This window comes from Castor canadensis, chromosome 7 (assembly GCF_047511655.1).
Source record: "Castor canadensis chromosome 7, mCasCan1.hap1v2, whole genome shotgun sequence".
In the NCBI taxonomy this organism is placed as follows: Eukaryota; Metazoa; Chordata; class Mammalia; order Rodentia; family Castoridae; genus Castor; species Castor canadensis.
In genome coordinates, this window is record NC_133392.1 from 151,550,135 (window position 1) to 151,576,904 (window position 26,770).

The 26,770-nt window shown below is 52.6% G+C and overlaps 1 protein-coding gene across 10 annotated transcripts; it reads right to left on the minus strand.

Moving 5' to 3' along the window:
• On the minus strand, positions 1–25,109 carry Fblim1 (filamin binding LIM protein 1). 10 transcript variants are annotated; one of them, XM_074081273.1, is made up of 9 exons: positions 24,863–25,109; positions 18,213–18,268; positions 17,295–17,580; positions 12,349–12,542; positions 11,444–11,558; positions 8,447–8,616; positions 4,910–5,088; positions 4,251–4,368; positions 1–1,535 (listed from the first exon to the last, which is right to left on the minus strand). In XM_074081273.1, exons 3-9 carry the CDS (start codon positions 17,542–17,544, stop codon positions 1,422–1,424), a joined length of 1,140 nt encoding a protein of 379 aa, XP_073937374.1. In that variant the 5' UTR covers positions 17,545–17,580; positions 18,213–18,268; positions 24,863–25,109; the 3' UTR covers positions 1–1,421. The 10 variants fall into 10 exon arrangements, with proteins under 10 accessions (XP_073937374.1, XP_073937375.1, XP_073937370.1 ...); XM_074081274.1 differs by having other exon boundaries at positions 17,295–17,555; positions 18,213–18,265; positions 24,863–25,108; XM_074081269.1 differs by having other exon boundaries at positions 17,295–17,552; positions 18,213–18,265; positions 24,863–25,104.
• Between the last annotated feature and the right edge of the window lie 1,661 nt (positions 25,110–26,770).

Consider the following 26,770-nt stretch of genomic DNA (forward strand, 5'->3'; position numbering starts at 1 on the left):
TTTCTCACAGTTACGCATTTATTTGCACGTGTAAGAAGGAAAGACAGTCTCATAGCTGTGTGGACTGCGTGCACCTATTAGTGCAAGGCTACCTGCAGGTAAGCAAAGAAGACAGTAGGCTGATAAGAGAAGAAATGACAGGCCAACGGGTCCTTGCACAGGGTGAGAACTGTGGCGATGGTCACAAGCTGGCAATCACTGCTCCAAGTTTAGGGCAGGCAGCTGTGCCATGGAAACCCTGAGGGGCTGCACAGAAAAAACACTGAGTGCCTGGAACCTGGGATTTTCCCGGGAGTGTGTGTGTGGCACGTCAAGAAGACCCCAGGGAGGAAAGCACGTGTCATTTATTCGACAGAATGTCTTAGAAGTTACGGAACAGAAAAAATGATTTTCCTTAAAAGGGAAGAATCTTCTAGGCGTGGCTTTGTGGAAGCAGTGTTTATAGGGCAGCTTGGCTGTAGGGCCCAAAGGGGACAAGTGTGGGGCAAAGGCTTCCTGCCCTGGCACTGTCCTGGAGTGTGTGTCTGGGGTGGGAAGCCACAGGAAGGATGCTCAGCCCCGAACATACCAAAGGCACTTGATCGGTGACTGTTGGTTTCACCGTGGCCCACAGGAGGGCCGGGTGGCAGGTGGAGGTTGCTGATGTCCTCAGTGTGGGTCTGTGGACCACGCCCTCTCTCCTGGCTCTGGGCCCCAGCCTCACTCTAGTACGATGACATGTTCCAGACGTGGGAAGCCCATGGCTGTGTCACCGTGAGGTCACCTTCTTGTAAATTTATGAGCTAAAGGAGATGTCTGCTATGAAGATTTCTCCTACCTATCCCTCCCCGCCAAAAAAGGAAAAAAAAAAAAGCTCCTCCCCTACATCCGAAAAATGTTGTTTCCCACCATTTAGACCTCAAAATTTTCAAAAAGCATTTTTTATGGGTTTTTCAAGATAGGGTCTTAAGAACTATTTGCCCAAGGCTGGCTTTGAACCACTATCCTCCTATCTCTGACTCCTGAGTTGCTAGGATGACAGGCATGAGCCAACCGCACCTAGCTCAAAAAGCACTTTTTAAAGGACCACGGAGTTTTTCCTCAAACAGCTCAGGCAAAGCTCTTACCTTCCACTAGACAGGTAAGTCTAGCAGGCGCTATATGAAGACCTGTCCCCTAAATGGGTAAGGGTCAGCACTTGGGAGAGGCCAGAGGGGACTCCAGGTGTGATACTCCTTGTAAGGAGCCTTCCAGTGCCTGGGACAGGAGGAGGAGTTGAGTCTGGGGGACATTGTGGACCAGCACCCACCTCTGTGCCAGGAACCCCCTGCATGTAGAAATAGGCTGAGCTGCCCACTGGTCCTGTGAGGCTCAGGAGGAAAGTGTGCAAGAGCAGGTGAGGAAGGGAAACCAAGTCAGGGAAGGACCCTGGCCCAGGGCCTTCAGCAGCATCCCGCAGCACTCCGTTTCACGTGGCACGGCTTGCAGAAAAGATGGTTGTTCAGAGGGTAGCAGCCTTGGTCCGTGGGCTCCACAGACAGGAGGACACTGCAGTCCTGGGGAGACAAAAGTATATGTAGATGTCCCTAAGCTGGGGCACTGCCAGCCCAGAGCCTGCCCAAGAGACAGACTCAGTTGGCATTTGTTGAATAAACCAACTGGGTGATAGCCCTCCCGAAGGCTGTGGGATGTGGCTCCTCCTGTCTTCCCAGGGCCAGGTCTCCCCGAGAAAAGACCAGACAAAGCCATGTGGGGCTAAATCCACAGGAAGGCATGAGGAATGGCAGCAGCATGGCTACGAGGAGAACTGAGAACACTCAGAAAAGGCTCTGAAGAACGACAGGAAGTCAGGGCTGCAAGGGCCTGAGTGGACCCCAACAGCCCCTTTAACATCTCACTTACACCAGATCCCTGCCTGAGACCTGCCTGTCACTCTGCAGCCGGGATAAATGTCTGTGGAAGGAGTCACTGGAATCTAGTACAGTCCCTCATTTTGCAGGTGGGGTTCCAAGAGGGGTGGGGTTTGCCCCAGGTTACACAGCTGCTTCTGGAGCAGACTGGGTTGCCAGGCTGAATCGAAGGGTCTTTGAGAATGACACAAACATTAATAGTTCTGATTTTTCAAATCACGAAAAGATTTTAGAATGAGGAGGGGACTTGGGGTCCAAACTGCCAACTTCACCATTTTGTCCCCCGCTCACACCTCATCTGGGCCTCACCTGGGCCCAGCTGGCACCCTTTGGAAGCTGTACTGATTCAAAGGGGCTGGTCCCCACAGAGACAACTTCGGGGTCACAGGTGGCCATCATGACCCAGCAGGGACCCCATGGCCAGAGAGGCAGAGCGCCCTCGTGTGGCTTTTCTCTGCAACTCCACCCTAGTCTCTAGTGAAAGCCAACACTGAATCCTGGTATCTGGGTCATTCACAATGGCCACTTGTTTGGCATTGTGAGAGCATCAGGTGACAAACCTGAAGTTCCAAAGGGACACATGTGACCTCTCCTAAATTAGAATCAAGTGGGGGAAAATATCTCAACTACTACTGAATCTCACAAAGTCTGCAGAGAAGCCGTGGGGTGGCAGAGAGCTATTGGGCCCGCCAAGCAAACACAGCTGGGAAGCACTTTTAGAGCCTCAGTTTCCCCAAGTTAAATGGGGACAAAGAATACCATCTCCCAAGACTGTCCTCAGGCTTAAATAAGGTGATGTGTACGAAAGCATCTTACAAATTGAAAAGCTTTATACATGTATAAAAATATTACCACCCTTCCAACAACGGGAGTAAGTAATGCAGACCACAAAGTCAGCAGAACTGGTGAGACAGGGCAGTGCCCGGAAACCACTTCCCGTCCTCAGAGACAGCTCCCCAGCTGTTCCAAGCCACGGTGGTTTGAGCCCCACCTTCTGAAACGTAACCGCTAGAGTCCAAGTTCTGACTTTCCAAGGCAGCCTTGGTCAAGGTCGCCAAAGACAAACAGGGGGCTTAGTTACTCCCAGCCGGGCTCAGAATGCCGATCACCGCTGGGCCTTATTAGGGCTGTGGTGGTGATAACAGCACGATTCTCCTTATTGGTGTTTCAAGACATTATCAGCTGGACCTTGAACTAAACCAACAGCGACAGCCTAAGTCTGAAGTCACTTATCACCTTCTTTCCCCCAGGCACTCAGGGAAACACCCTCTTGGTTCCACATGGCTGTTTAAATACACGTGGGTAAACAGATATGTAGAATTCCACTGGCTGACAGAGATGTGCCCTGGGACTCCCCACTTAGGTGCCACCCATAAAAACTGCCACCTTTGTCCCCATCACCAGAAAAGACAGAGACTTCCCTTCCTTTCTTTCTGGCCACATGGCTCACCACACCCTTGGCTGTCTACACTCCACACACCTAGAAACTTCCACTTCCTCTGGTTCTTCAGAATTGCTCCTGCTGTAGTGGGTTTTTTACAGGCTCCATCTTCTTCCTTTCTGGACCGCTTTTCCCCCTCTCCCCTATCTGAGAAACTCCTACTCATCCTTCAAGACCCAGGTTAAGCATTGCGTCTGTAAGAATGCCTTTCATTCTACCACCCGGCTTAGACTCCACTACTGCCTTCTTTGCCCAAAGCCAATCAGTACACGCTCTTTCTAGCTCCCAAAGGAAAGTCATGATGTAGGCCTCCCACATCCCCTTATGTCGAGTTCTGCCTAGGGTGGAAGAAACTCCTTGCTTCACAGATTGTCTTCCAACTCCAGGGGCTGTCAACCACAGCACCCTAGCCCCTGTGATTAGTCCAGAAGGGCATGTGACCTACCCTGGGCCAATCAGAAGCCTTCTTGCTTCTGTCTCCTCCACTTGGGGTCCACTCTCTTTCCCTTGGGGTTTCTCAGTTGGGAGGAAACCTGTGCCCCTGAACTGGGCCCCTTGCTCACATAGAATGGCAGCCATAGGAAGAGAAAATGAAGCAAACAGAAAAGGCAGAAGGAGATGGACAGCCAGCCCTAATGCTACCATTTGATATCGTTGCTGCTGTCACCATAAGCCCACATCCCCTCTCTGGCAGGAAGCACCATGAGGTTGGTGTCTCGTGAACAAAGATGATTCTGACCGATAGGTTATCTTTGTCATTGTTCCCACCCTTCTTTGTCTGCTACTGGACAGTGAGCAGTGTGAGGCGAGGCCCCCGCCTGACTCGCTTGCCTGCCCCAGATCCAACCAGGGGCCACCAGCGTGGGTTCTCTGTGGGGCTTCAGCTGCCACATGTGGTGACATCCCTGAGGCTCGCTCACCTCGCATCTGTAGCAGTTCTCGTGGAAGTTCCTTCCCATACACTCGATTCTGAAGGCATCCTTCCCGTCTCGGGGGATGATGGGATTCTCACAGATGCTGCACATGGGGGCAAATTTCCTGGAGGGAAGGGAAGCCACACTTGGCAGGCGTTCGCAGTGACAAGGGCGTAATCAGCAGGCAGAAGTGGACCTGGCTGGAGCTCACCTCCCGGAGCGAGGTCAGGCCGCTGCTAAGTGACCCGGCCTGCAGCTGCAGCCACAGATGTCCATCCTCCTGGGAGGGAGGGGTGGAGGATGGACTGGGTAACTAGGCCTGCTGCCCGCGGTGCAATTAGCTGGGGGACGTCTCAGTGTCCGTTGTAGCACTTTTTTAGTTCCTTTTTTTCAAATAGGCACAGCTGCCTCTCCCTCAGGCAGTGAGCATCTGGAGGGCAGAGACTCCAGTGTTGTACCCCGAGAGGGCAGTTTTGGGGATTAAAGTGCCTGACGTCGTGCAGGGGCTCAAAGGGGCAGGAAATGGTAAGGGGCACAGGAGGACAGCTCTTCTGAGCCAGAGACAGCAGGAGGCTCTGTCTGGCTCCCCGCACTGGAACTTGGCTCTGTGTTCTACCCGAGTCACACCCTGTGAGACCACCCTGTGCACACAGAGCCCCTCCTACCTGTAGAAGTCGTCCAGGCAGTACACCTGGTTCTGGCCATCCAGGGCAAAGCTCTCATCCCCGATGCACCGGGCACAGGTCACACAGGTGAAGCAGGTGGGGTGGAAGGCCTGGCCCAGGGCCCTGATGATGTGGTCCTGCACCACCTCTCCACACTGGCCACACTTCTCCAGAGTGTCCTGGGGCAGAGGGTCACTGCCTCAGAGCCATCCCATGGGCATGCCCTCCCCAAGCCACAAGGGTGTTCTGCCAGCTCCTCGCAGGGGCCTGGAACTACTACCCCAGAGTCTCCACTGTTGCTTACAGTGCATTGAGCTTGGCAGAGCCTTTGGTGTAGATCAAGAAATACCATCCGGTTGAGGACAGGGCCCACCAGAACTCAAAGGAGAAATTTCTCTTAAAAGTTGGAATTCTTTCCCTTTTCTATTTGACCACTTGGAAGCACAGAGACAAACTCCAAGTTCTAATTTTAGGAACCATGGAAGGGGGTGGTGTGTGTGTGTGTGTGTGTGTGTGTGTGTGTGTGGTGGGGTCTTGCTATATAGCCCAGTCTGGTCTTGAACTCACAATTCTCCTGCCTCCACTTCCTAAGTACTGGAATTACAGGTGTGTACCACCATACCCAGGTATATGAATTCTCATAAGCGGTATCGAATCCCTTCTGGAATGAAGAGGGATTTAAAAAGATACAGAGGGCTAGAGGCATGACTTAAGCGATAGAGCACCTACTTAGCAGTGCATAGCCCTGAGTTTGCCAAAAAAAAAAAAGTTTGGGTTAGAGGCGTGGCTCAAATGCTAGAATGTCTGCCTAACAATTCTGAAGCCCTGAGTTCAGAGCCCAGTAAGAAAAATAGAGTCAGAGGACAGAGAGGTAGGGTAGGAAAAGATTACCAAGGCAGAACAAGGGGCCTCCCTCCAAATCCTCCTTTTCTGCTGAACCTGTCCTCTCTTCCCCTTTCTGGTTATGCTTCCAGGTTCATTTTTACCTGATTCTACCTGGACAGATGTGTTGGGTGAAGGGCAACCTCCCCCCTTCTCCACTGTGGTTTGGAGAGGGCTCAAGTATGTCCTCGAAGAGTCCAGGGGACTTGGGCCTCAGTGTAGGGGCATGGTGGTGGAGCCATTATGAGGCTGGCCTTGTAGAAGTAGGTCATTGGGTAAGGTGTCCTTTAAAGGATTAGGTGATTCTCCTGGGAACCTGTTTAGTTCCCATGAGAGTGAGTTGTACAGGAGCTAGTCCCGCCCCTCCCTCGCCCCTGGCTTCCTGTCCTCACCAGAGGCCACTGAGGAAGGCCCTCACCAGAGCTCAGCTGATTGCCTCAGGATTTTTAAGCCAAGTAGACCTCTTTTTTTTTTTTAAATAAAGTACTCAGCTTTAGATTTCCCTTCTCTCCCCTTCTCCTTCCCCTTCCCCTCCCTTTCCCTTCCTTCCTTTCCTTTTTTTCTTTTTTTTTGTTCTTTGTGTGGTGCTAGGAATGGAACCTGGGACCTTGCACAAGCTAGGTAAGTGCTCCACCAGGGAGCCACCCCAGCTGTTCTAATGATGCTATACAGACTGCTTCACTCTCCTAGAGGCAGCTCTTCTGCCCTCACACACTGTTCAAGTCTTCCTCCTGGTGGCTTCCTGTCCCCTAGGGTCCCCCCCAGTGCCTTACCCCTACCTGGTTCCAAGCTGAGGAAGGAAGAGACGCTGAGGGGCTGTGATCCCCTGCTCTGTCTGACCCAGGCATCCCCGCTCCAACTAGCTAACCTCTCAGAGCTTCAGTGTGTGTCAGCATCACCTGAAAGTCTTGTTGACCATCCCCAGCACTGCAACAAAAATAACGCAGCCAGACCAAGGCGGGCTCCAGACCAGACCGAACTGGGGGGGAATTCAGCTCCTTGGCCGTCTACAGTGTGACCTGGTGTGGTGGCTAAGACAGTCCCCCAAGATAGCCAGGTTCTTATGTCTGCGAATGCAAGGGCTGGTGGAGTGGCTCAAATGGTAAGAGCACCTGCCTAGCAGGCATGAGGCCCTAAGTTCAAGCCCCAGTGCCACCAAAAATTAAAAACAAAACAAAACCTTTCTGGGAATGTGCACGTGACCTTGAATGGCCAAAGAGACTTTGCAGATGTGACTGAGGGAAGGCTCTTAGGATGGAGAGACTGTGTCCAATGGTCCAAAGACATCCTCAATGAGATCACAAGTATCCCCATAGGCGGGAGACTTGACATGGAAAGTGGCAATGTGACCACTGTAGCGACACGCTGAGTGCTGGCTTCGAAGGTGGAGGAAGGAGTTGGGGAAGGCCAGGACTGTGGCTTCAGAACCCAGAAAAGGCCAAAAATGGCTGGTGGTACAGCTCAAGTGGTAGCGCACCCGCCTAACAAGTGGTAAGGAGTTCAAAACCCCAGTACTGCCAGGAAAAGAAAAGGCAAGGAAGTGCACTCTTGTCTGGGGCTCCAGGGGTGCACAGCACCTTGATTTTGCCCAGGGAAACTAGTTTTGGACTTCTGCCCTCCAGAACTGTAGGAGAATGTGTACTGCCTGAAGCCACCAAATTTGTGGTAATTTGTTATGCTTCGGTTTGGATATTAAAAGTCCCCCAAGGGCCCCTGTGCTAGAGGCTTGCTTGGTCCCCGGGGTGGTGCCACTGGGAGGTGATGGAACCTTTAGGAGGTGGGACATAGCGGGAGGCTCTTAGGTCACTGGGGATGAGTCTTTGCAGGGGACTGCAGGACCTGGTTCCTCCCTCTCCTCTCATGAACGGGGTGGTTTTGCTCCCACCATGATGGGCTGCCTCGCTCCAGGCCCACACTGATAGAGGGAGCCAAAATAAAACTTTTTTTTTTTTTTTTGTGGCACTGGGGCTTGAACTCAAGGTCTACAACTTGAGCCACTCCACCAACCCTTTCTGTGATTGGTATTTTCGAGATAGGGTCTCTTGAACTATTTGCCCAGGCTGGCTTTGAACCACAATCCTCCTGATCTCTGCCTCCTGAATAGCTAGGATTATAGGCGTGAGCCACTGGCACTCAGCCAAAATAAACTTTTTGTCTTTCTCTCTCTCCCTCTTTTTTTTTTTTGGCACTACTGGGGTTTGAACTCAGGGCCTCATGCTTTGTTAGACAGATGCTCTACCACTTGAGCCACTCTGCCAGCCCTGTTTTGTATTTTTTTTTTTGCGGTACTGGGATTTGAACTCAGGGCCTACATCTTGAGCCACTCCACCAGCCCTTTTTTGTGACTTTTTTTTTTTTCAAGATAGGGTCTCATGAACTATTTGCCTGGGCTAGCTTCAAACTACAATCCTCCTGAGTAGCTGGAATTACAGGTGTGAGCTGAGGCACCCGGAACCTTTTCTCCTTAAGTTAATCATCTCAGGTATCTTACCACAGTGCTGGAAAGCTAACGAGTTACAGCACCCACCAAAGGACAGTAATCCTGTGGCTGAGCTTTTCCTTCCTGAGGGAAGCTGAGAACCGGGTCAACAGTGCTCACCCCCTAGGAGTACTGCAGAGAATGAAAGAGTAACATCTCCAAAGCAGCAGAGATACCTGGTAGCAGGATTCGCACAGGGGCCGCCCATCCTTCTGGTAGAAGCTCTGCCCGGCCAGCTGGCGGCGGCAGGTGCGGCAGGTGAAGCACTGGGCGTGGTATTGCCTCTTCATGGCCTCCACAGCCAGCTCTTGGGGGGACACCGGCTTGTGGCAGAAGCCGCAGACGTCTGGGGTGGAGGAGACATGGTCCATCAGCTCATCCTGGGAGAACTATACTCAGTCACCACCAGAGTATGCTCAGAGTGCCCAGGACTCAGCTTGATTCCCCGGCTCCAAGATCTAACAAGGAAGGAGCTTTGGGAAAGAAGTGAGCAGCCTCTGAAAAGCTAAACCAGAGATGCAGTGTTGGAGTCACGCATGGTGGTGCACATCTGTAATCCCAACTACTTGGGAAGCAGAGGTAGGAGCATCTCAAGTTGGAGGCCAGCCCAGAGACCCCATCTCAAAACCAAAATGTGGGGGGAGAGAGGTGGCCCAAATAATGTACACAAATGTAAGTAAATGTAAAAGCAATAAAATAAAATTTTAAAAAAGAGCAAAGAAAGGTGGGTGCAAATGTCTCATGCCTATAATCCTAGCACTTGGGAGGTACAGGCAGAAAGATCTCTAGTTCAAGGCCAACCTGGGTTATATATCGAGACCTTGCCTCAAAAAAGAAAAAAGCTGCTGTGCACCAGTGGCTCCTGCCTGTAATCCCAGCTACTCAGGACGCAGATCAGGAAGATCACAGTTTGAAGCCAACTCCAGGCAAAAAGTTCATGAGACCCTATCTCAAAAAAAAAAAAAAAAAAAAAATCACAAAAAAGGGCTGGTGGAAGGCTCAAGCTGTAGACCTTGAGTTCAAGCCTCAGCACCACACACACACACACAAAAAGACAAAAACTAAAGAGACTAGAAAATTATTTACAGTTTAAGAGAAGAAAGTCCTTTCTAACTCTGACATAGAACCCAGCAGGATTGAAGGTGTGGCTCAAGTCACAGAGCCACTGCCTAGCAACTACGAGGCTCTCAGGTCAAACCCCAGTATTGTCCCCCACCAAAACAAAATCCAGCAGTCAGAAAAGGGTTGATGTATTTGACTATATGAAATGGGATTTTGCTGGGTGTGGTGGTGAATGCTGTAATCCCAGCACAAGAGGCAGAGACAGAGGATAAGTTTGAGACCAGGGCTGGGGGCACTGCTCAAGATGCACCAGAAGTCCGAAGACATATGACAGGGGCTGGGGTGTAGCTCAGAGTTAGAGTTTTTTTTGTTTGTTTGTTTTTTTAGCATGTGGAAGGCCCTGGGTTCATCCCCAGCACAGGAATAAAAAAAAAAGAAGAAATAATGGACTTGAAAAAACATTTGTGTTTTTTTTCTTTTCTTTTTTTTTTTTGTGGTACTGGAGCTTGAACTCAGAGCCTACACCTTAAGCCACTCCACCAGCCCTATTTTGTGAAGGTTTTTTTCAAGATAGGGTCTCTCAAACTATTTGTGCAGGCTGGCTTTAAACTGCGATCCTCTCTGCCTCCTGAGTAGCTAGGATTACAGGCATGAGCCACTGAGTCCAGTGAGAGCCACTGAGCTGGGCAAGAAACATTTGTAAGTCCTACCTGGTCCTGGAAGGTGGAGTCTTCATTAATCACTTCCGGATCCCCAGTGCCAGAGGCAGGGCTCCTTATTAAACCAGTGACACAAGGCATGGTAGAGGCTTTAGGAAAACAGATTCCAACACCGATGGTGGGAGGATAGGCTGTGACTAATGAGGGTGATTGGGCAAAAACACCAAACTTACAAATGTACTTCCTCTTCTAGGAATTTACCTCAGAAAAATTTGCACAGGGGCAAAATGACCCATGTGCAAGGTGACTCATCTCTGCATTACTTGTTACAGCAAGAAACCACCTGAGGGCCAGGTACCAGCAGCACACACCCGTAATCTTGAGGTACTTAGGAGGCTGAAATTGGGAGGATCATGGTTTGAGGTCAGCCTGGGCAAGGAGTTCACAAGACCCTATCTCCAAAATGACTAGAGCAAAATGGACTAGAGGTGTGGCTTAAGCAGTAAGTATTTGCTTTGCAAGTGCAAAGCCGTGAGTTCAAACCCTAATCTCACCAAAATAATAACAACAATAGTAATAATAAATACTGTATAAAATTACCTTTGGCTATGTCTACAATGTCTATGAAACTTAAGTGAATTCTGTGTTTTGACTTGGGTCCATCTCCGAGTTATCTCATCATGGTGTATGATCATACTCTAAAATCCATAAAAATCCCACTTCTGGTCCTGAGTATTTTAGATAAGGGTCACTCAGGGTGTGACTGGAAAAGTGGTGGGTGTGGGCTGGTGACGCATGTGTGCATTGACAGAGGGAGGATCTCTGGCAGGTATGTACGGTATTAACAGAGGCTACTCACTGGACAGCCTCTGTGTCAGGGGAATGGTGTGAGAGGAATTCTCACTGTGTTCCTTTTTTTTTTTTATGGTACTGGAGTTTGAACTCAAGGCTTCATGCTTGTTAGGCAGGTGCTCTACCACTTGAGCCACTCAGCTCTGTTTTGTGATGGATTTTTTGTGAATTATTTGCTTGGGACTTCCTTCAAACTGAGATCTTCCTGATCTCTGCCTCCTGAGTAGCCAGGATTACAGATGTGAGCCACCGGCACCCAGCTGTGTATCCTTTTCTGCTTTGTATTTTGCACTATGTAAAGGCGTTAAGAATTCAAAAAGGGTTGAGTATGGTGATACATGCCTGTAATCTCAGGAGGCTGAGGCAGGAGAACTGCAAGTGTGAGGCTAGCCTGAGCTACTTAAAGAGACCCTGTCTCAAAAAAAAAAAAAATCAAGAAGGTAAGCAGGAAGAAAAAAATTAAAGATATTTTTTGCTAGCGTAACAGACTGTGACGGCAGCCTGTCCTGTGGACTGGAGCAAGTACAGACGTGGGGCCCTGCTCCTCTTGTTCCTGCCAAAAGCCCATGCTGGCCCCCCTGGGGTCCCAGGGGTCAGTACCTGTAGATGCCTCTCTCTCAGGGAGGCTGACAGGCTCTTCTGGGGGAGGTGGCAGCTCCTCTGAGGGCCTGAGGCGACCAGGCTGAGGCTGGACAGGAGGCCCCTTTGACAGAACCTGTGGTGACATAGATGGGGAGATGGGAGGAGTCATCCAGAGGGGCCCCAAGAGACACACCTCCCTGCTCTGCTCCTCATGTGATGACACCAGGTACAATCCACCCCAGTATACGGAGGAAATGGAGGCCCTGAGAAGCAAGTCATCTGTCACTTGCCTGGGGGGAAGTTACGGTGGCCCTAGGAGCCTGGGCCTCCCGGCTCCCAGGCCTGGACTGCCTCCACGAGCCCACGCTTCTCCTACTGCTGAGTTCTCTCCTGGAATCACTTTTCCCTTTGGATCCCAGGCTGAAGTGGACTCAGCCCTCAGCCTGGGACCCCACCCAGGCGTCTATGACAGCCTTTGGGTTTCCTATGCGGCACAGGGATTTAGGCCAGACCCAGGGACACAATTTCCTTGGGGCAGCTCTTTCCAGGGACATTGAAAACACTCAAATAATTTTTACCAGCCTGCCTAGGAATTTTGAAGAGCTTTGATTTTTTTCTTTTTCAGCAGTACCGACAACTGGACTCAGGGTCCTGCACCGAGTCACACCCCTAGCCCTTTTTGCTTTAGTTTATTTTTCAGATAGGGTCTCGATTTTGCCTGAGGCCAGGCTTGGACTGATTCTCCTACTTCCACTTCCCATGTAGCTGGAATTACAGAGATGTATCACCACACCTGTCCAGCCTTGAAGAGGGACTGCCTGCCCTCAAGCAGGAAAAAGGACCAAACCAGCTCCACATTTATAATCTTGAAGAGGCCTGACTCTCCCTTCCCTGACGCAAGGGGTTGGTGAGGCTGGCAGTACCTGTGGTGGGGGTGGAGATGGGGGCGGGGGCAGATGCAGCTGCTCCAAGTCTGAAATGAGTGACCCTCCCACTGACGAGGGGGGCTCTTCGTCAGGAGGCAGGAACGCTGGAGGGGGTGGCGGAGGAGGTGGGAGGAGATCCAGGTCAACAAGTGTGTCCTCACCATCTAGGATTGGAGGAGGAGGAGAGCATCCTGCATGGGAAGAGAGAAGGTTGGCCAGGCTGCACAGGGAGGCAGAGCTGCCTCCTTACCCAGAAGGTCGAACAGCAGTGGCTAAAGGCTCACGATCAGGGTCACCCAGACCTGGTTCTCTCTGATTCTGCCATTAGGTGTGGGTCCTTATGCAAGAGACTTCATCAGAGTCTTTTATTTATTTACTTACTTACTTAATCGGCAGTGCTGAGGTTTGAATTCAGGGCCTCACCCTTGCTAGGTAGGCATTCTATCACTCGAGCCACACTGCAAACTCTTTTTGTGTTGGGTATTTTTGAAATAGGGTCGTGAGAACTATTTGCCCAGGCTGGCTTCCAAACTCAGTCCTCCTGATCTCTGCTTCCTGAGTAGCTAGGATTACAGGTGTGAACCACTGGCACCTGGCTCTCTCTGAGTCTTACATTACTCATATGGGGAAAAGGCATCAGCCCCTTAGGGCTGCTGTGAGGACGATGACAGGAGATGATGTGTCTGAAGCCAGTGGCAAGGGGCCAGGACTCAGAAAACATCAGCTGTGAAAGCTTCCATTGAAGCCTGCCTTGCTGGAAGACCCTCTTGGGGACACAAGTGTGAACAATCCCTAGGACAGTGGTTCTGGGCATCAGGGAGCTTGTCAGAACTGCAGCTTCCCAGCCTGTCCCAGACCTGCAGGGTCACACACTTTGGGGTGGAGTCACATGATGGCCCTCCAGGTGTGGCCATCCTGATTCCAGAACAGATCCTGGCAATGATCACCAGGGCTGAAAGTGCTCGGATGAAGGGCCAAGGGGGACTTTCCAAGAGGGACCCAGCTGGCATCGTCAGCTAAACCCACTGCTGAACTGGGGCAGACACCAGGGGTCCTGGGAGTTATATGCCACCACAGGAAGCTATGGCACCATCTAGGAATCTTCCCTAACCAAAGTGACCCAAGCAAACAGCCTCAAGTTACTGTTACGAATGGAAGCGGACTTGCATTTACAACAAATGTGGCAGGCAGAGGGGGCAGGTGGTGAGACCCAGGGAGAAACCAATTCTGCTTCTACAAGTCAGTGCCCCAAGGAGGGCTTCCCTGGAACTGAGAGACTTCAGAGAAAAATAACCACATATAGTATGTGCATTTGTGTCTTTCATACAGCTGTGGCCAGTCACGTGTGGCTGTGGGCACCTGAAGCGTGGCTAGTCCACGGGGTGATGTGTTGTGGGTCTTAGCAGCAGAGAGAGAATTACACAGATATGTAATTCACTACTTTTTCTAATGTGGATTTTAGAAAAGTTTAGAGTATGTACTTGGCTGTCATTTGTGACTTGATTTCTGTTCTCATCAGACAGCACAGATACAGGCCTTGTGTGGCTCCTTAAAGGAATAATCATTTTGTCTGTCTTTTTTTTTTTTTTTTTTTTGGCGGCACTGGAGTTTGAACTCAGGGGCCTCACTCTTGCTAGGCAGATGCTCTAACACTTGAGCCACACGCCTCCAGCCCTAATCCTCCTTAGTCTGTTATGCGAGGAGAAACCCAATAGCTAGAATTTTACAGCTGCAAAGACTAGACTCCACACAAAGCATTCATTTCACTCCAGGTAAAAGAAAGTTTTACAGCAATCAGGGAAACTGAATTATAGGGGTAAGGCCTCTAGTTCATTTGGTTACATGTTCTAAAGAAATGGCTGTATTTTACAGAAGTACTCTGCTAGGCGCCAGTGGCTCACGCCTGCAATCCTGGTTACTTAGGAGGTTGAGATGGGGAGAATGTCAAGTTCAAGGCCAGTCTGTGGAAATAGCTCAAAAGACCCCCATCTCCAAAATAACCACAGTGAGATGGACTAGAACTGTGGCTCAAGCAATAGAGTGCCTGCTTTCCAAGTGCAAAGTCCTAAGTTTAAACCCCAGTCCCATCAAAAAAACAAAACTAGGATGTGCTCTGACACATGTGGGGCTAAAATGCCACGATTACTGATTACCATTTAAAATGCCTCTCAAGGGCGTGTTTAACATGAAAGAGATCCGAGATTTGACCCCCCCAGCGCCAGAAGACGACGACTAAATAAAATGTTCCATGAAAAGAAAAAGCCAGGCGTGGTGGTACATTCCTATAATCCCAGCACTCAGAGTCTGAGAGAGGGGGACCATGAGGCCATGGTCCTCAAACCATGCCTGAGCTACACAGTTGAGTTCTGGGCCAGTCTGGGCTATGGAGTGAGACCCTATCTCAAAAAAAGAAGGGGAAGAAAAATGAAAAGGAAAAAGGGAGAAGTAGGAGGAGAAGGAGGAGCAGACTAAACAAACATGGCCTAATCTTGGCAACTGGTGAACTGGAGGTGGCACTCACGGCCCCTGGTACTGCTCTCCCACTCTCACATTTTGCAGTTCCGTAAGACAAGACACACACATGCACACGCATGCACACACACACACGCACACCAAACACACTGGCTCAAAGTCACTCCATTATTCACACAGTTCAACTGCCACTCCCTGGAGCTGAGGCTGACAGTGAGGGGGCAGGAGTGGGGCTTGGGGAGGCCCTGGATCCTCAGTGCTGGTCTGTGCCCACAGCCTTCCATGCTCCTGCAGTGGGAGCATCCCCTGTCACAGCCCGTCTCCTCCCTCTCTCCAGGACCCCTCCACTGTCACGGTCACTACGTGAAGCCGCTACCAACACAGGCCAGCACCTCTGGAGGAGACTGGGGGTGAAGAGTGGGGCCTCTGAAAGGGGCTGTGATGGGCCTGTGAAAACCCTTTGTCCACCATCAGGTATAGGGACAGCACTGTTAACTATAGTCCAGCAAGAAAGGGACATGGGAGACACTCTACCCAGCCACCATCACAGGGCACAAGCTAAGCCAGGCTCCAGTGAGCTCAGCCTGCCTGAGACAGATGCCCATGGAAAGTTCTGGAGGCTCTAGCCCCATTCCCAGCTAATTCCCTGGGGCACTTTTCTGGATTTCAGGTTTCTCAGACTCCTCCCAAGGGCTGCAGGGACTGCCCAGATGGGGACTGTGTTCTGGACTATGCACCTAACACCTGAGCATGCATCTAACCCTGCACTTGGGGAGGCTGAGGTAGGAGGAGACCAGCCTGGGCCACACAGTTGAGACCCACACAGGCTCAGTCCTGTAATCCTGGTAATTGGGAGGCTGAGATCAGAAGGACTGTGGTTCAAGGCCAGCCTGGGCAAATAGTTTGGAAGACCCTATTTCCAAAATTAACCGGAGAATGGATGCTTGGCTCAAGTGGTACAGCACCTGCTTTGCAAGTGAGCAAAGCCCTGAGTTCAAACCTCAGTCCCACAAAACAAAACAACACAAAAAAAGAAGATAACACGTCTATACCAGACAGAGCATCAGTGTTTACCTGGAAAGGTGTAAGAATGCAAATTCTGAGCCCCACACCACGCAGCTGGGTCAGAACTACCGGGCGGGTCCTGCTGTGTTGGAACAAGCCCCGGGGTGATGCTGAGATGGCAATGCACTGATGGAGTGTGGGAACTGGGCTCCAAATGACATCATGAGTCAGGACCCAGCAAAAAGCTCCATCCCTCCAGGCCCCGAGTGGAGGGCTGGCAGGAACATGATAGTGGTGGGCAGGCGACAGCATCCAACCCCCACCCTGTGCCAAGCGTCCATGATTCTGTTCAGGCAGCCAATGGTGCGTGGTGGGGCGAGAAGTTTTCTAAAGAGAAGCAAAGGAGGCCAGGCATCTGTAGGGTGCCTTGTATACAGAGGGGGATGAAGGGGTGTTTCTCCAGGATGAGGGGCTGCCTGGAAACGACAGCACTGGAGAGACATCTGATGGTGGCCTGCTGTGAACATGGCCTTAACAGCTGGCAGGTCTCCTGAGGCTCAGGTCACACCAGCCTTAGGACTAAGCTGCTCACTGAGAATTTACTTAACTTCAGCAAGGTGGGCCCCAAGTTGGCAAAGTGACCGGCTAGCCATGACCAGAGACCATCAGGCCTCCACCCCCAAGGCAAGTCTGACTTTGTCACACACTGCAGGGATCTTCTCTGTGATTCCACTAACCTTTGAAATGCCCTGGAAACTTTGTCATTTGGCATCTAGTCTTTCTCCCGGGCTCCCTCCCTTCTCCCACTCAGACACACACCTGTTTTCCCACTGCATCCCAGTTCCATTGTGCTTTGGCCCTAACTCTTGTGGACAGAAAAGCAGCTGGGAGGAGGTTGGTCAGGAAGGAAAACTGCCTTGAAGCTTCCCTCATAATGAAAAGCCATGGCTCACGCCTGCAATCCTAGCTACTCAGGAGGCAGAGATCAGGAGGATCTCAGTTTGAAACCAGTACAGGCAAACAGTTGGAGAGACCCTATCTCGAGAAAACCTTTCACAAAAAAGGGCTGCTGGAGTGGCTCAAGGAGTAGGCCCTGAGTTCAAACCCCTGTACCACAAAAAAAGATGTAAACTTCACGCAGGCTAAAAAACTCTCTCTTTTCATCTCCCAGGATTATACTAGCAAGTAACACACTTTCTGTGTGACAGGTGGAGTGAAACACTTACTCCTCCTTTACACATTTCTCTGTGAGGCACAGAGAGGTTAAGTGGCCTGCCAACATCACACAGCTGAGAAATGGAGGAGCCAGGATTTATACCCAGGCAGGACTCCAGAGTCTGCTTGGCACACAGTAGGCTCTTGATGAATGAATGAATGTGTGAATGAATGAATGAAGGAATGACTCAGTCTTCCTCTCCACTGCCCTGCCATCTCCACCCTGGTCCCCTTTGACGTTGCTCTCTTACCTCCATTGGAAAGCTGAGGTGGAACGTCTGGGACCAATGCTGCAGCTGCTCCAGGGGGCATCCAGGGGATGGGCCTCCTGGCTGAGACAGCCCCAGATGCCTTCAGGGGGCCTGAGGACTCCCAAGGACGGTTACGCCGGGCCTCACAAGCTGCTTGCCTCACTTCCTCAGTCACGGCCACATCACGGCGTGGGGGTGCCAGGGTGATGAAGACAGACGAGGCGACCCTCTTCTCAGGTTTTGAAGCCATGGTGGCTCCTGCTGGGGCAGAGCAGGGCTCAAGGTTCTGCAGGACACAAAGTGTACTCCTCCTGGCCACAGAGGCTAAGTCTCCCTCTTCCCACAGCACAGGAGCAGCCAACCCAACGGTGCCAGTGTCACAGCCCAGGACCCAGTCCAGCCAGAGAGGGGGCAAATAATCCTAGCACTCAGGAGGCAGAGGTAGGAGGATCGTGAGTTCCAGGCCAGCCTGGGCTACATATCGAGACCCTATCTCAAATAAATAAACAAACAAACAAATAAATAAAAGGCCAGGCATAGCTCACACCTATAATCCCTGGAGACAGAGATCCAGTATCAGGCCAGGGTGTGTGTGTTCCAGGCTGGCCCAGCCGTAAAGTGAGACCCTAACTCAAAAAACAACCAAAGTTAAAAGGGCTACGGGCATGGATCAAGAGTAGAGTGCCTACCTAGCAAAAGGCCCTGAGTTCAACCCCCAGTACCACCAAAAAAAAAAAAAAGGAGGTAGGGGATTGGGGGTGGAGGGTTGGAGGGCAGAGGTCAGGTACGTGTGACATAGCTGACCCAAACATCTGGGGAGAAAAGGGTAACCCCCTCATCTCAGAAGGCCAGTCCCTCCAGCAGCCAGCCTTGGGACCTATCCACAAGGTCACAGAGACCCCAAGTCCCCTCCCTTACCTGGGGTCTGGATTCTCCAGGGAGAACTAGAGTCCCAAAGGTTCAGACCAGCTCTGCTGTGGAGGAAAAAAGAAGGTCAGAGCCAAGGTCTGGGCTCCCAGGGGCTGAAGAACAAAGAAAAAATTCCAAGCCCCACCCTGGGTCCCCCCACAGTGAGCACCTGATGCTGACTAACTCAGAAATCCTCCCAAGGCTTGTGGGGAGGTCAGCACCATGGTTACCCCATTTTGCAGGTGAGGAAACTGAGACTCAGAGAGGTCAAGTCACTTGTCCAAGGTCACACAGTTGCAGAGCCGGCATTTGAGACCACAACTCATGCATTTGGCCACTTTGTTCTGCTTTGTCCTCTCTCCACCCAGCACAGAAGCAGAGCATGCTCTGTCTGCCTTCTGTTGTCAAAGTCTCTCACTCTGTCCCCTCTCCAAAACTATTACCCTGTCTCAGTGCCCGGCAGTGTGGCAGGAGGTGGCTGGGTGGTCCCCAACCCTGACTCCTAACCTTCATCTTTCTAGAACAGAAGTCTGATTGTTTTTCCTCTGCTCAAAAGCCTTCTAAGAGTTGGGTGCCAGTGGCTCATGCCTGTCACCCTGAGCTATGCAGGAGGCTGAGATAAGGAGATCTCAGTTCCAGGCCAGTCAGGGAAAAAAGTCTGAGACTCCATCTCAATGGAAAAGAGTTAGGCGTGGTGGCCAGCACCTGTCATCCTTGCTATGGCAGGAAGTGTAAACCAGGAGGATCAAGGTCAAGACCGGCCTAGGCAAAAAGTGAGACCCTATCCACTTTTTTTGGGGGGGGGTAGCACTGGGGTTTAAACTCATGGCCTACACCTTGAACCACTCCACCAGCCCTTTTTTGTGATGGGTTTTTTCAAACTATTTGCCCTGGCTGTATTTGAACCTCGATCCTCCTGATCTCTGCCTCCTGAGTAGCTAGGATTACAGGGGTGAGTCACTGATGCTGGGCAAGGTGGGCACTCTTACCACTTAAATCACTCCAACCACTCCACCAACCTTCTTTTTTTAACCAACTTTCTGTCACATTTTATTTGACTTTTCTTTTTAGTTTTTTTTTAAAAATTATTTGTTGTACTGGGGGTTCAACAATATCACAAACATTGTGACATTTACAAAAGTTCCTAATAATATATCATAGTTGAATTTACCTCCTCCATCCCCTTCTGCCAGCCCTGTTTTGTAATGGGTATTTTTGAGGTAGGGTCTCCTGAACTATTTGCCAGGGCCTGGCTTCAAACCTTGATCCTCCTGATCTTTGCCTCCTGAGTAGCTAGGCTTACAGGCATGAGCCACCCGCGCCCAGCACATAACCAGAACAAAAAGGGCTGGCGGAATGGCTCTAAAGTGGTAGATAGAGCGCCTGTCTAGCAGGCCTGCAGCCTTGACCTCTTCTTCTTTCAGTCTTTGTTTTGGTGCTGGGGATTGAACTTGGAGCCTGGTGCATGCAAGGTGACTGTTCTACCATTGGGCTATGTCCCCAGCCCACCTCAACCTCCTCAGCCACCTGGCTTTGGACTTTCTACCATCTGCTTTTTCTCTCCCAACCCCACAGGGTCAGTTTTAGCTTTCTCTTTGAGGCCTAGCTCAAACCTCTTCATGAAACCTCTAAGTTGGGGGCCTGGCCCGGGGACAGCTGTCTGCTTCCCCAGGGCGATGACAGCCACAGGACCTGATGGCTGGCTATCAGGGAACATAACCTCGCCTGGCCCAGGGCAGCTCACAGTGCAGGCGTCAAAGCACAGATCTGGACACTGGTGGCATCTGAACGTCAGGAAAGGGCAGGTGGTTCCTGAAGACAGCAGCTGCTAAGGTGGAGCCACAAGCAGGGTCAGCTGGCAACTCTTAGCTCAGGCATCCTCACTTGGCACCCAGGGCTAAAATATGTGATCTTTGTCTCTCTCCCTTTTTCTGTCATCCTGACACCCAGCCATAGGTGCATGGGGAGGAAAGCAAGTAGAGTGGACCTTGAGCAGTGGGGAGGGCCCAAGGGACCCTAATGGTGGACTTGGAGCCCAGTGGCCACTAATAGGCCTCCCTCAGATTCTCAAAGTGCACTGGCTTCCAGGGTTTCTGGGGGCTGATGGAGAACAAAGCAACAAAAATAATAGCTGGGGCTCTCAAATTCCTCTGCAGTGGGTTTGGCTAAGAACATATATAGCTCAGTCTAGTAACAAACTATGTGTTCTTCAAATAATCCAATCAATAAATTAGGCAAATGAACTGAATAGACAGTTCTCAAGAGTATAGGACTGGAGGTTTGGCTCAAGTGGTAGAGCGTCTGCCTAGCACAAAGCCCTGAGATCAACCCCAGTACTGCTAAAGATGAAGTGCAACTGGCCAATAAATACATGAAGTGATGTTGAGCTCGCTTAGCCATCAGGGACAAGCAAATCAAAATGACACTGAGATTCCATCTCATTCCATCAGAATGGCTATCCTCAAGCCAACGCTGGTGGCTCACACCTGTAATCCTAGCTACTTGGGAGACAAAGAGGATCGAGGTTAGAGGCCAACCTGGGCAAACAGTTCACAAGACCCCATCGCCAAAATAACCAGAGCAAAATGGGCTGGATATATGGCTCAAATGTACAGTGGCTGCACAAAGCCCTGAGTTCAAACCCCAGTCCCACCAAAAAAAAAAAAAAAAAAAGCATCACATGCCTCAAGATTTATGTGATTCTGCCAGGTGCCTGTGTGTCACTCTAGCTACTCAGGAGGCAGAGATCAGGAGGACTGAGGTTTGAAGCCAGCTCCAGGCAAATAATTCTCAAGACCCTATCTCAAAAAACCCATCACAAAAAAAAAAAGACCTGACAAAGTGGCTCAAGCAGTAAGAGGGCCTGCCTAGCAAACACAAGGCCCTGAGTTCAAACCCCAGTGCTGCCAAAAAAAACAAAACAAAAAAACATTCTTATCATTCTCAAGTTTGCTGTAAGGAGGGTCCATTACTCCCCTAATTCACAGACTGGTCATCTGGGCTGCAAGAGTTCACATGGCAGGCCCAGAATTCCACCAGAACATCATCCAACGCAGAAATCCAGGAGCTTCCTCAGACCTGAGATCACATGCTTTTTGTTCCCTAGGTTGCACAGGCCTCCCCCAATTCCGTTCTCAGCTTAGATTGACCGAATCCAGACAAATTTCTCTGGTCAGCACATTCTGGACAGATCCCCAGAGACTACTCTGGAACTTCACGACCCCTCCACCTCCTTCCCACCCCACTCTCATCCCTACCCCATTCCTCCGGGAAGTCGGATCTGCCTGCTTTCTCGGAAATGTCCAGCACTGAGGCCAGATGTTCACAGCTGGGCAACCACCCCCCCCCACACCCAAGTATTACTGTAGGGACCTGGGAGGCCCCAGGGGAAGGAGCTGCACTGGGGACTTTCAAAGCCCTGTCAAGCTCCATCTGGGAAAGAGAGCCTATGCTTCCCTCTGGGCTCACTGCCCCCTAGTTCTTGTCACCCTGGAGGGGTGACAAGGTTCTGTGTGAGGCAGCAGCCTCCTAGCCTGCCTGCCCAAGGGACCCTCCACCCCCATCCTTCCTCTCCCAGAGGGCGAATCAGAGACCCAGCCGGGTAAGGGAGAAAGTGGGAACAAAGGGAAGGAAAGTCATTTCCTGTCAAGAGTAAGGAAGGAGGCTGAGATTCAGCCAGCCAGCCATCCAGGCCAGCTTCAGGCTGTAGCGTGGGACACAGGATGGGCTGGCTCTGGCTGCAGAGAGGGGAAGTGCCCGCCCCCACTGTCCGCCTTCCTACTCCTAATTCCTCCCTCCCAAAACACCTCTGGACTTACTTCTAAGCTTTGTTCTTTAACATCTCCGTAAAGCAATCTGTTCGGTTCCAGAACTAAACTTTGCTGGAGGCAGAGCACACACTGGTCCCTACTCCTACAAGAGGCCTGCATGCAGCCTTGGAGGGAAAAGGGACACTGAGCTGGATTCTCACTGGGCCACACCTCTTTCCTACTGGGTGACCCTGAGCAGGTCACTCATCCTCTCTGGGCCAGGTTTTATTCATATAGTGACAACACGGGTCTGTCCTGAAGAATGGCTGGGAGGACACAAGGACAGGGACACTGGAGATCCTGGCACTTGATAGGTGTGAAAAGAAGGACAGCTGGTTATTCAGCCCCAGAGGGGAAGGCGTAGCCCGGGAAGGGACATTTTCACCATGGTTAGCAGCAGAATCCGGCACGGTCCAGCCTCTTCCCTGGGTCCTCAGATGTGGCCTGAAGGGGGCCGCGGCATGCACCTTGGGGGGCACCCAGTCCCACACCTCCCCAGGCCCGACGAGGCACTGGGACCCTCCTTCCCCTCGCCTGACCCAGGCTGGGAAAAGAGCCCCGGGACTCTCGGGAGCTCCGGAAACCTGGCGTCCTCCCTTAGACGGCCGAGCGGGGCGGGGGGGGGGACTGGCCGGGTCACCGCTGGGGACTTTAATTCGATCCATGTGCGGGACACGTCCTCTTTGTGCGGGAGCTTCCGCCTTGCGCGCTCCCGATCTGTCGCCCCCGCTCTGGGGCAGGGACACGACCCCCCCCATACACTGAGCCCCCCCACCCCAGACCTGCCCTTCCCCCACTCCGGGACGGAGACCGAAGGGCCGAGACGGAAGGACAGAAGGACAGCACCCTGCCCCCTCCAGGAGCGCCCGGGCTGGGGTCCCGCTGGGGGCGGGGTGGGCTCGCCCAAGGCGGCCCGCGGGCGGGGTCACCTGTGTGTAGCCGGGGCAGGGGCGCCAGGACGGGACTCCCCCACACCGCCGCCCCCGCTTACCTGCCCCGTACTCCGCGGCTGCAGCCGGACGCCCGGGCGCGGAGAGGAGCCGCCTCCCGCCTGGCTCCCGCCCCTCGGCTCCCTCCGCCCCGGCCCCGCGCGCCTTACCATAAAAGGTGACGCTTGGGGGAGGGGGCCCCGGGCCCGCCCCGCGGAAGCGGCCCCTACCTGCCCCCCAACCTGCCAGGCCGCTCCCCGCGCCGCCTCCTCCCCCTCCCTTTGTTTCCTGGACCACTGCTCCCCTCCCCCTCACCCCCCGCAGCCCACCCCGCCCCCTTTGTGCCCCCTAAGTGGTCCTTTTCCGTCCCCAGGTCACCTGCCCAGACCGATGGAGAAGGGTGCTTACACCCAGGTTTGGATTCAGGATCCACCAGGGTCCTAACAGTCAGAGGAACCCGGGTCCTCTGGTTATTCGCTAAATGTGCGACCCTGAGCAGTCACTCCGTCTCCCCCAGCCTCAGTGTCTTCATTTGTAAAATGGGGTACAGCTGCCTACCTCTCCTGCGTGGCCTGGAAATAGAAGGCCAGAGAGGAGCACACACCTTTTTCAGGGAATGCCCCTGAGTGTGGGGGGGTCGCATTGATTTGCTGTCCTGGGCTTGTCACTGCCTGTCTGTTCCCCTAATCCCTTTGGGAGTGAAGAGGGGGCATGGAAACAGCTCCTACTGAAGGTCTGAGGTTAAGTAGAGCCCTGTTGGAGTCAGGTTTGGCCCCTGGGCCCTGTCACTGACTCCCTTCCTCCACCTCCTGTGCCCCTCCCCAGTCTGGAACAGACTGGACTTGCAAGGGGAAGGGGTAAGCAGAGCCTGGGCTCTGGGGCCAGACTGGGGCAGAGAAGATGGACTGTCAGGGTCCCTGGAGGCCTGAGGACACTGCTGGGAAAAGAAGCCTGGGTCTGATTCTGAGACAGATTGTTCTTTTGATTAAAGCCACAGTGGTGGGGGCCAGGGGAGTGCTGGACCCAGGGCCATCTGGGGGGTGTCCAGGCAGGATCCAGGCTGGCTCTGAGGTGCTGCTGAGAGACTCAGTGTCCCTGGAGGCCATTGTCCTGGGTTCTGGCCCCATCCCCCCCTCATTCCCTCACCCCTCCCTTCAGCACTCTGGCCATCCCTTTCTGCATTTGATCCTGGGGCCCTCTGCAGTAACAAGGCAGTCACTGTAGTAGCTGACTTTCTGGGGGCTTCCTGTGCCTGCCTGGTACAGACCTTTCATTTATGCCCCCCAGCCCCTGCACTCCAGGGCTGGTTGATCCTTCTTCACAGACCAGCCAGACTCTGGAGATGAGAGATTCAAGGACCAGGAGGAGCCAGGGGCAGAGCTGAACTCAAACCAGACCAGCAGGCACCCCTGGGCACACTTCTCTGCTAGTCCCCAGGGCGGAGCCATTGCACACTCCACCATGCAGAGTGGAGTGCTGAGTTGTCTACACTGCCTGCTGCTGAGGCTGCTGGTCGCTGTTGGGCATCTGAGCTTGGCATTGCAGACTTGGTTCTGCAGCACTGTTGGGAGAAGACTCCAAGGAGGAAGGAGAGAGCCTCTAAGGCAGACAGGGAAGGACCTAACTGGGGACGCTGTCACCCAGGGATTTGCAGACACTACAGCTATAGAACTCCAGAAGCTAATTTAATGGGAACCCTTCTCACCTGTGCCCCTTCACCCCAGACTCCCTGACATTCTCCAAGCTACATCACCACACCACCACAAGACATGACAATGAAGCACCAAGGGTTGACTTGGGGCCTTGCCCAAGGTCACAGCTACTCAGTCGAAGGCCCAGGCCTCCCATGTCTGGTCTGGGCTATGCCCCTCCTCCTGGGACAGTCTGAGGGAAGTGTGAGGGTCTGGATACCATCACTCACCAGCTGGTCCCCTGGTCTACCTCCGCTGCTGCTCCCAGTGGAGGGGACTGTCCTGGCCAAGTCTCCTGCACCAGCCCAATGTTGATGTCGGTGTCGGTGTCACTGATAGGCAGGTGCCAAACTTCCTGCAATGGAAACCCAGGAAGTGCACTGGGCGAGAACACACGCCCTTTGTCTGCCAACTCAGAGGCCCTGCTTCCCTCCTCCTTCCCTGCCAGGCTCAGACCAGCTCTCCCTCTCTCAGGGGCCCCCCCATAGGCCAGGGGACTCAGTCTTCTATCATGGCTGTGGTAGTGGAGGCCCTGGCTATCAGGAAAGGGGAGGGAGAGAGGCTTGGGGACCAGATCCAGGGCAGTGGGGACATTTGCTGTTATCTAGTCAGCTGAGGAGTATGGCACCTGCTGTCACCAAACACTAACTGAGCACCCTACTACATTCATTCATGAGTCAGGGAGCCAATAGGAGTGTGGCCAGGGGTCTGGCAAACTGCCGGCCCCCCCAGGCGGGTTTAGGACTTGTCTACAATCCCCGGATGCATCCCAAGGCTGCTGGGCTGCTCTGATGTGCTTTGCCCACCAGACTGGGAGCAGGGCTGTGTCTTGTGGCTCTCTGTGTCCCCAGCACCCAGAACGGTGTGTGGCAAGGGCCCAGCAATTCCTACAGAACAAATGAAGCCTTAAGTAGCTATCTGTGCAAGTCCCGTGGGAGTGGCAAAGGGTCATGAGTGTTAAGACAGTGTCACTTAGTCACCCTTGGGCTTCCTCCTGAGGAGATGGGGAGCATAGCCAGCTCCTCTCGGCCTGGGCCAAGGACAGGGGAGAGAGTGTAGGGGGAGAGTCACTGCCTTGGGTGCTTTGCTGTGGACTCTTCCACACCTAGGAAAGACGGGGGCCTGGCCGTTTCCTTCCCTTCCCCCTTTGAGATGGGCTCTTGCCTCTGCCATCAGGGTTAGCACCTCGGGCCTAAATGTACACATTGATCCTTATATCAAAAGGGTGTGGCTGAGGCTGAGCTATGTCCCTGGTGGGGGCCATGGCCAGGCTCTTGTAGTCTACCTCCATCACCTTATTCAACCCTCTCAACAAGTGGGGGACATGGGTGCACAGTGACTTAGTCAAGGTCCCACTCATTGGTTGAAAAAGCCCTTTAGTGGGCTCTTCACTGAAGCCCAGACCTGTACCTAGCAGGCCAAGTTCATAGGAAACATTGTTCAAGAGCTAAGGAGGAGGATGCTGGGCATATGGGGCACCCTTGCAACCCCAGCATTTCAGAGGCTGAGGAGGAAGACTGCAAGTTCAACCCCAGCCTGGGCTACATATCAAGACCCAATGTCAAAAAAAAAAAAAAAAAGCCTAGTGGGAGCTGACCTGGCTATAGTTATAGCCACATGGAGTCCCCATTCTTGGGTTCCAAGCCTGTGTCCCTCTGCCTTATCAGTCAGGGCCCAACTTCCAGTATCCTGGCTGTGTTAATCCCCTCCTGGTTCTCGGGCCAGAGCCAGCTCTGGCCAGGCCTGCTGGTTCCCACGGTCAGACTGTCCACTCAGCAATCAGCACAGGTCCCAGACTAAGAGTGAGAAGTGGGAGGTGGACCGGGAGGGCCCCCAAGTCTCAGCAAGCTGGAGTCTTGTGGTCAGAGCTCCTGTGCTGACAGTAGAGGCAATCCTGGCATCGCTCAGTTGGAGGGCCTTAAGCCTACCCCAAGTCCCCTGTGCCTGACCTGGGCTGAGCCCCAGTCCCCTCACCGATCTCAGCCCCATTCTTGAGTCCCATCCCACTGGGAACCTCCACTCCTGGCAGTGTCTGTCCCCCACCTGGCAGACCTATCTCAGTACTCCTCCTTCCTACAGCACAAAGAGGACTCCAACCTGTGGGGCCCTGCTGGCCTCCCAGCTCTCTCTAAGCCGAG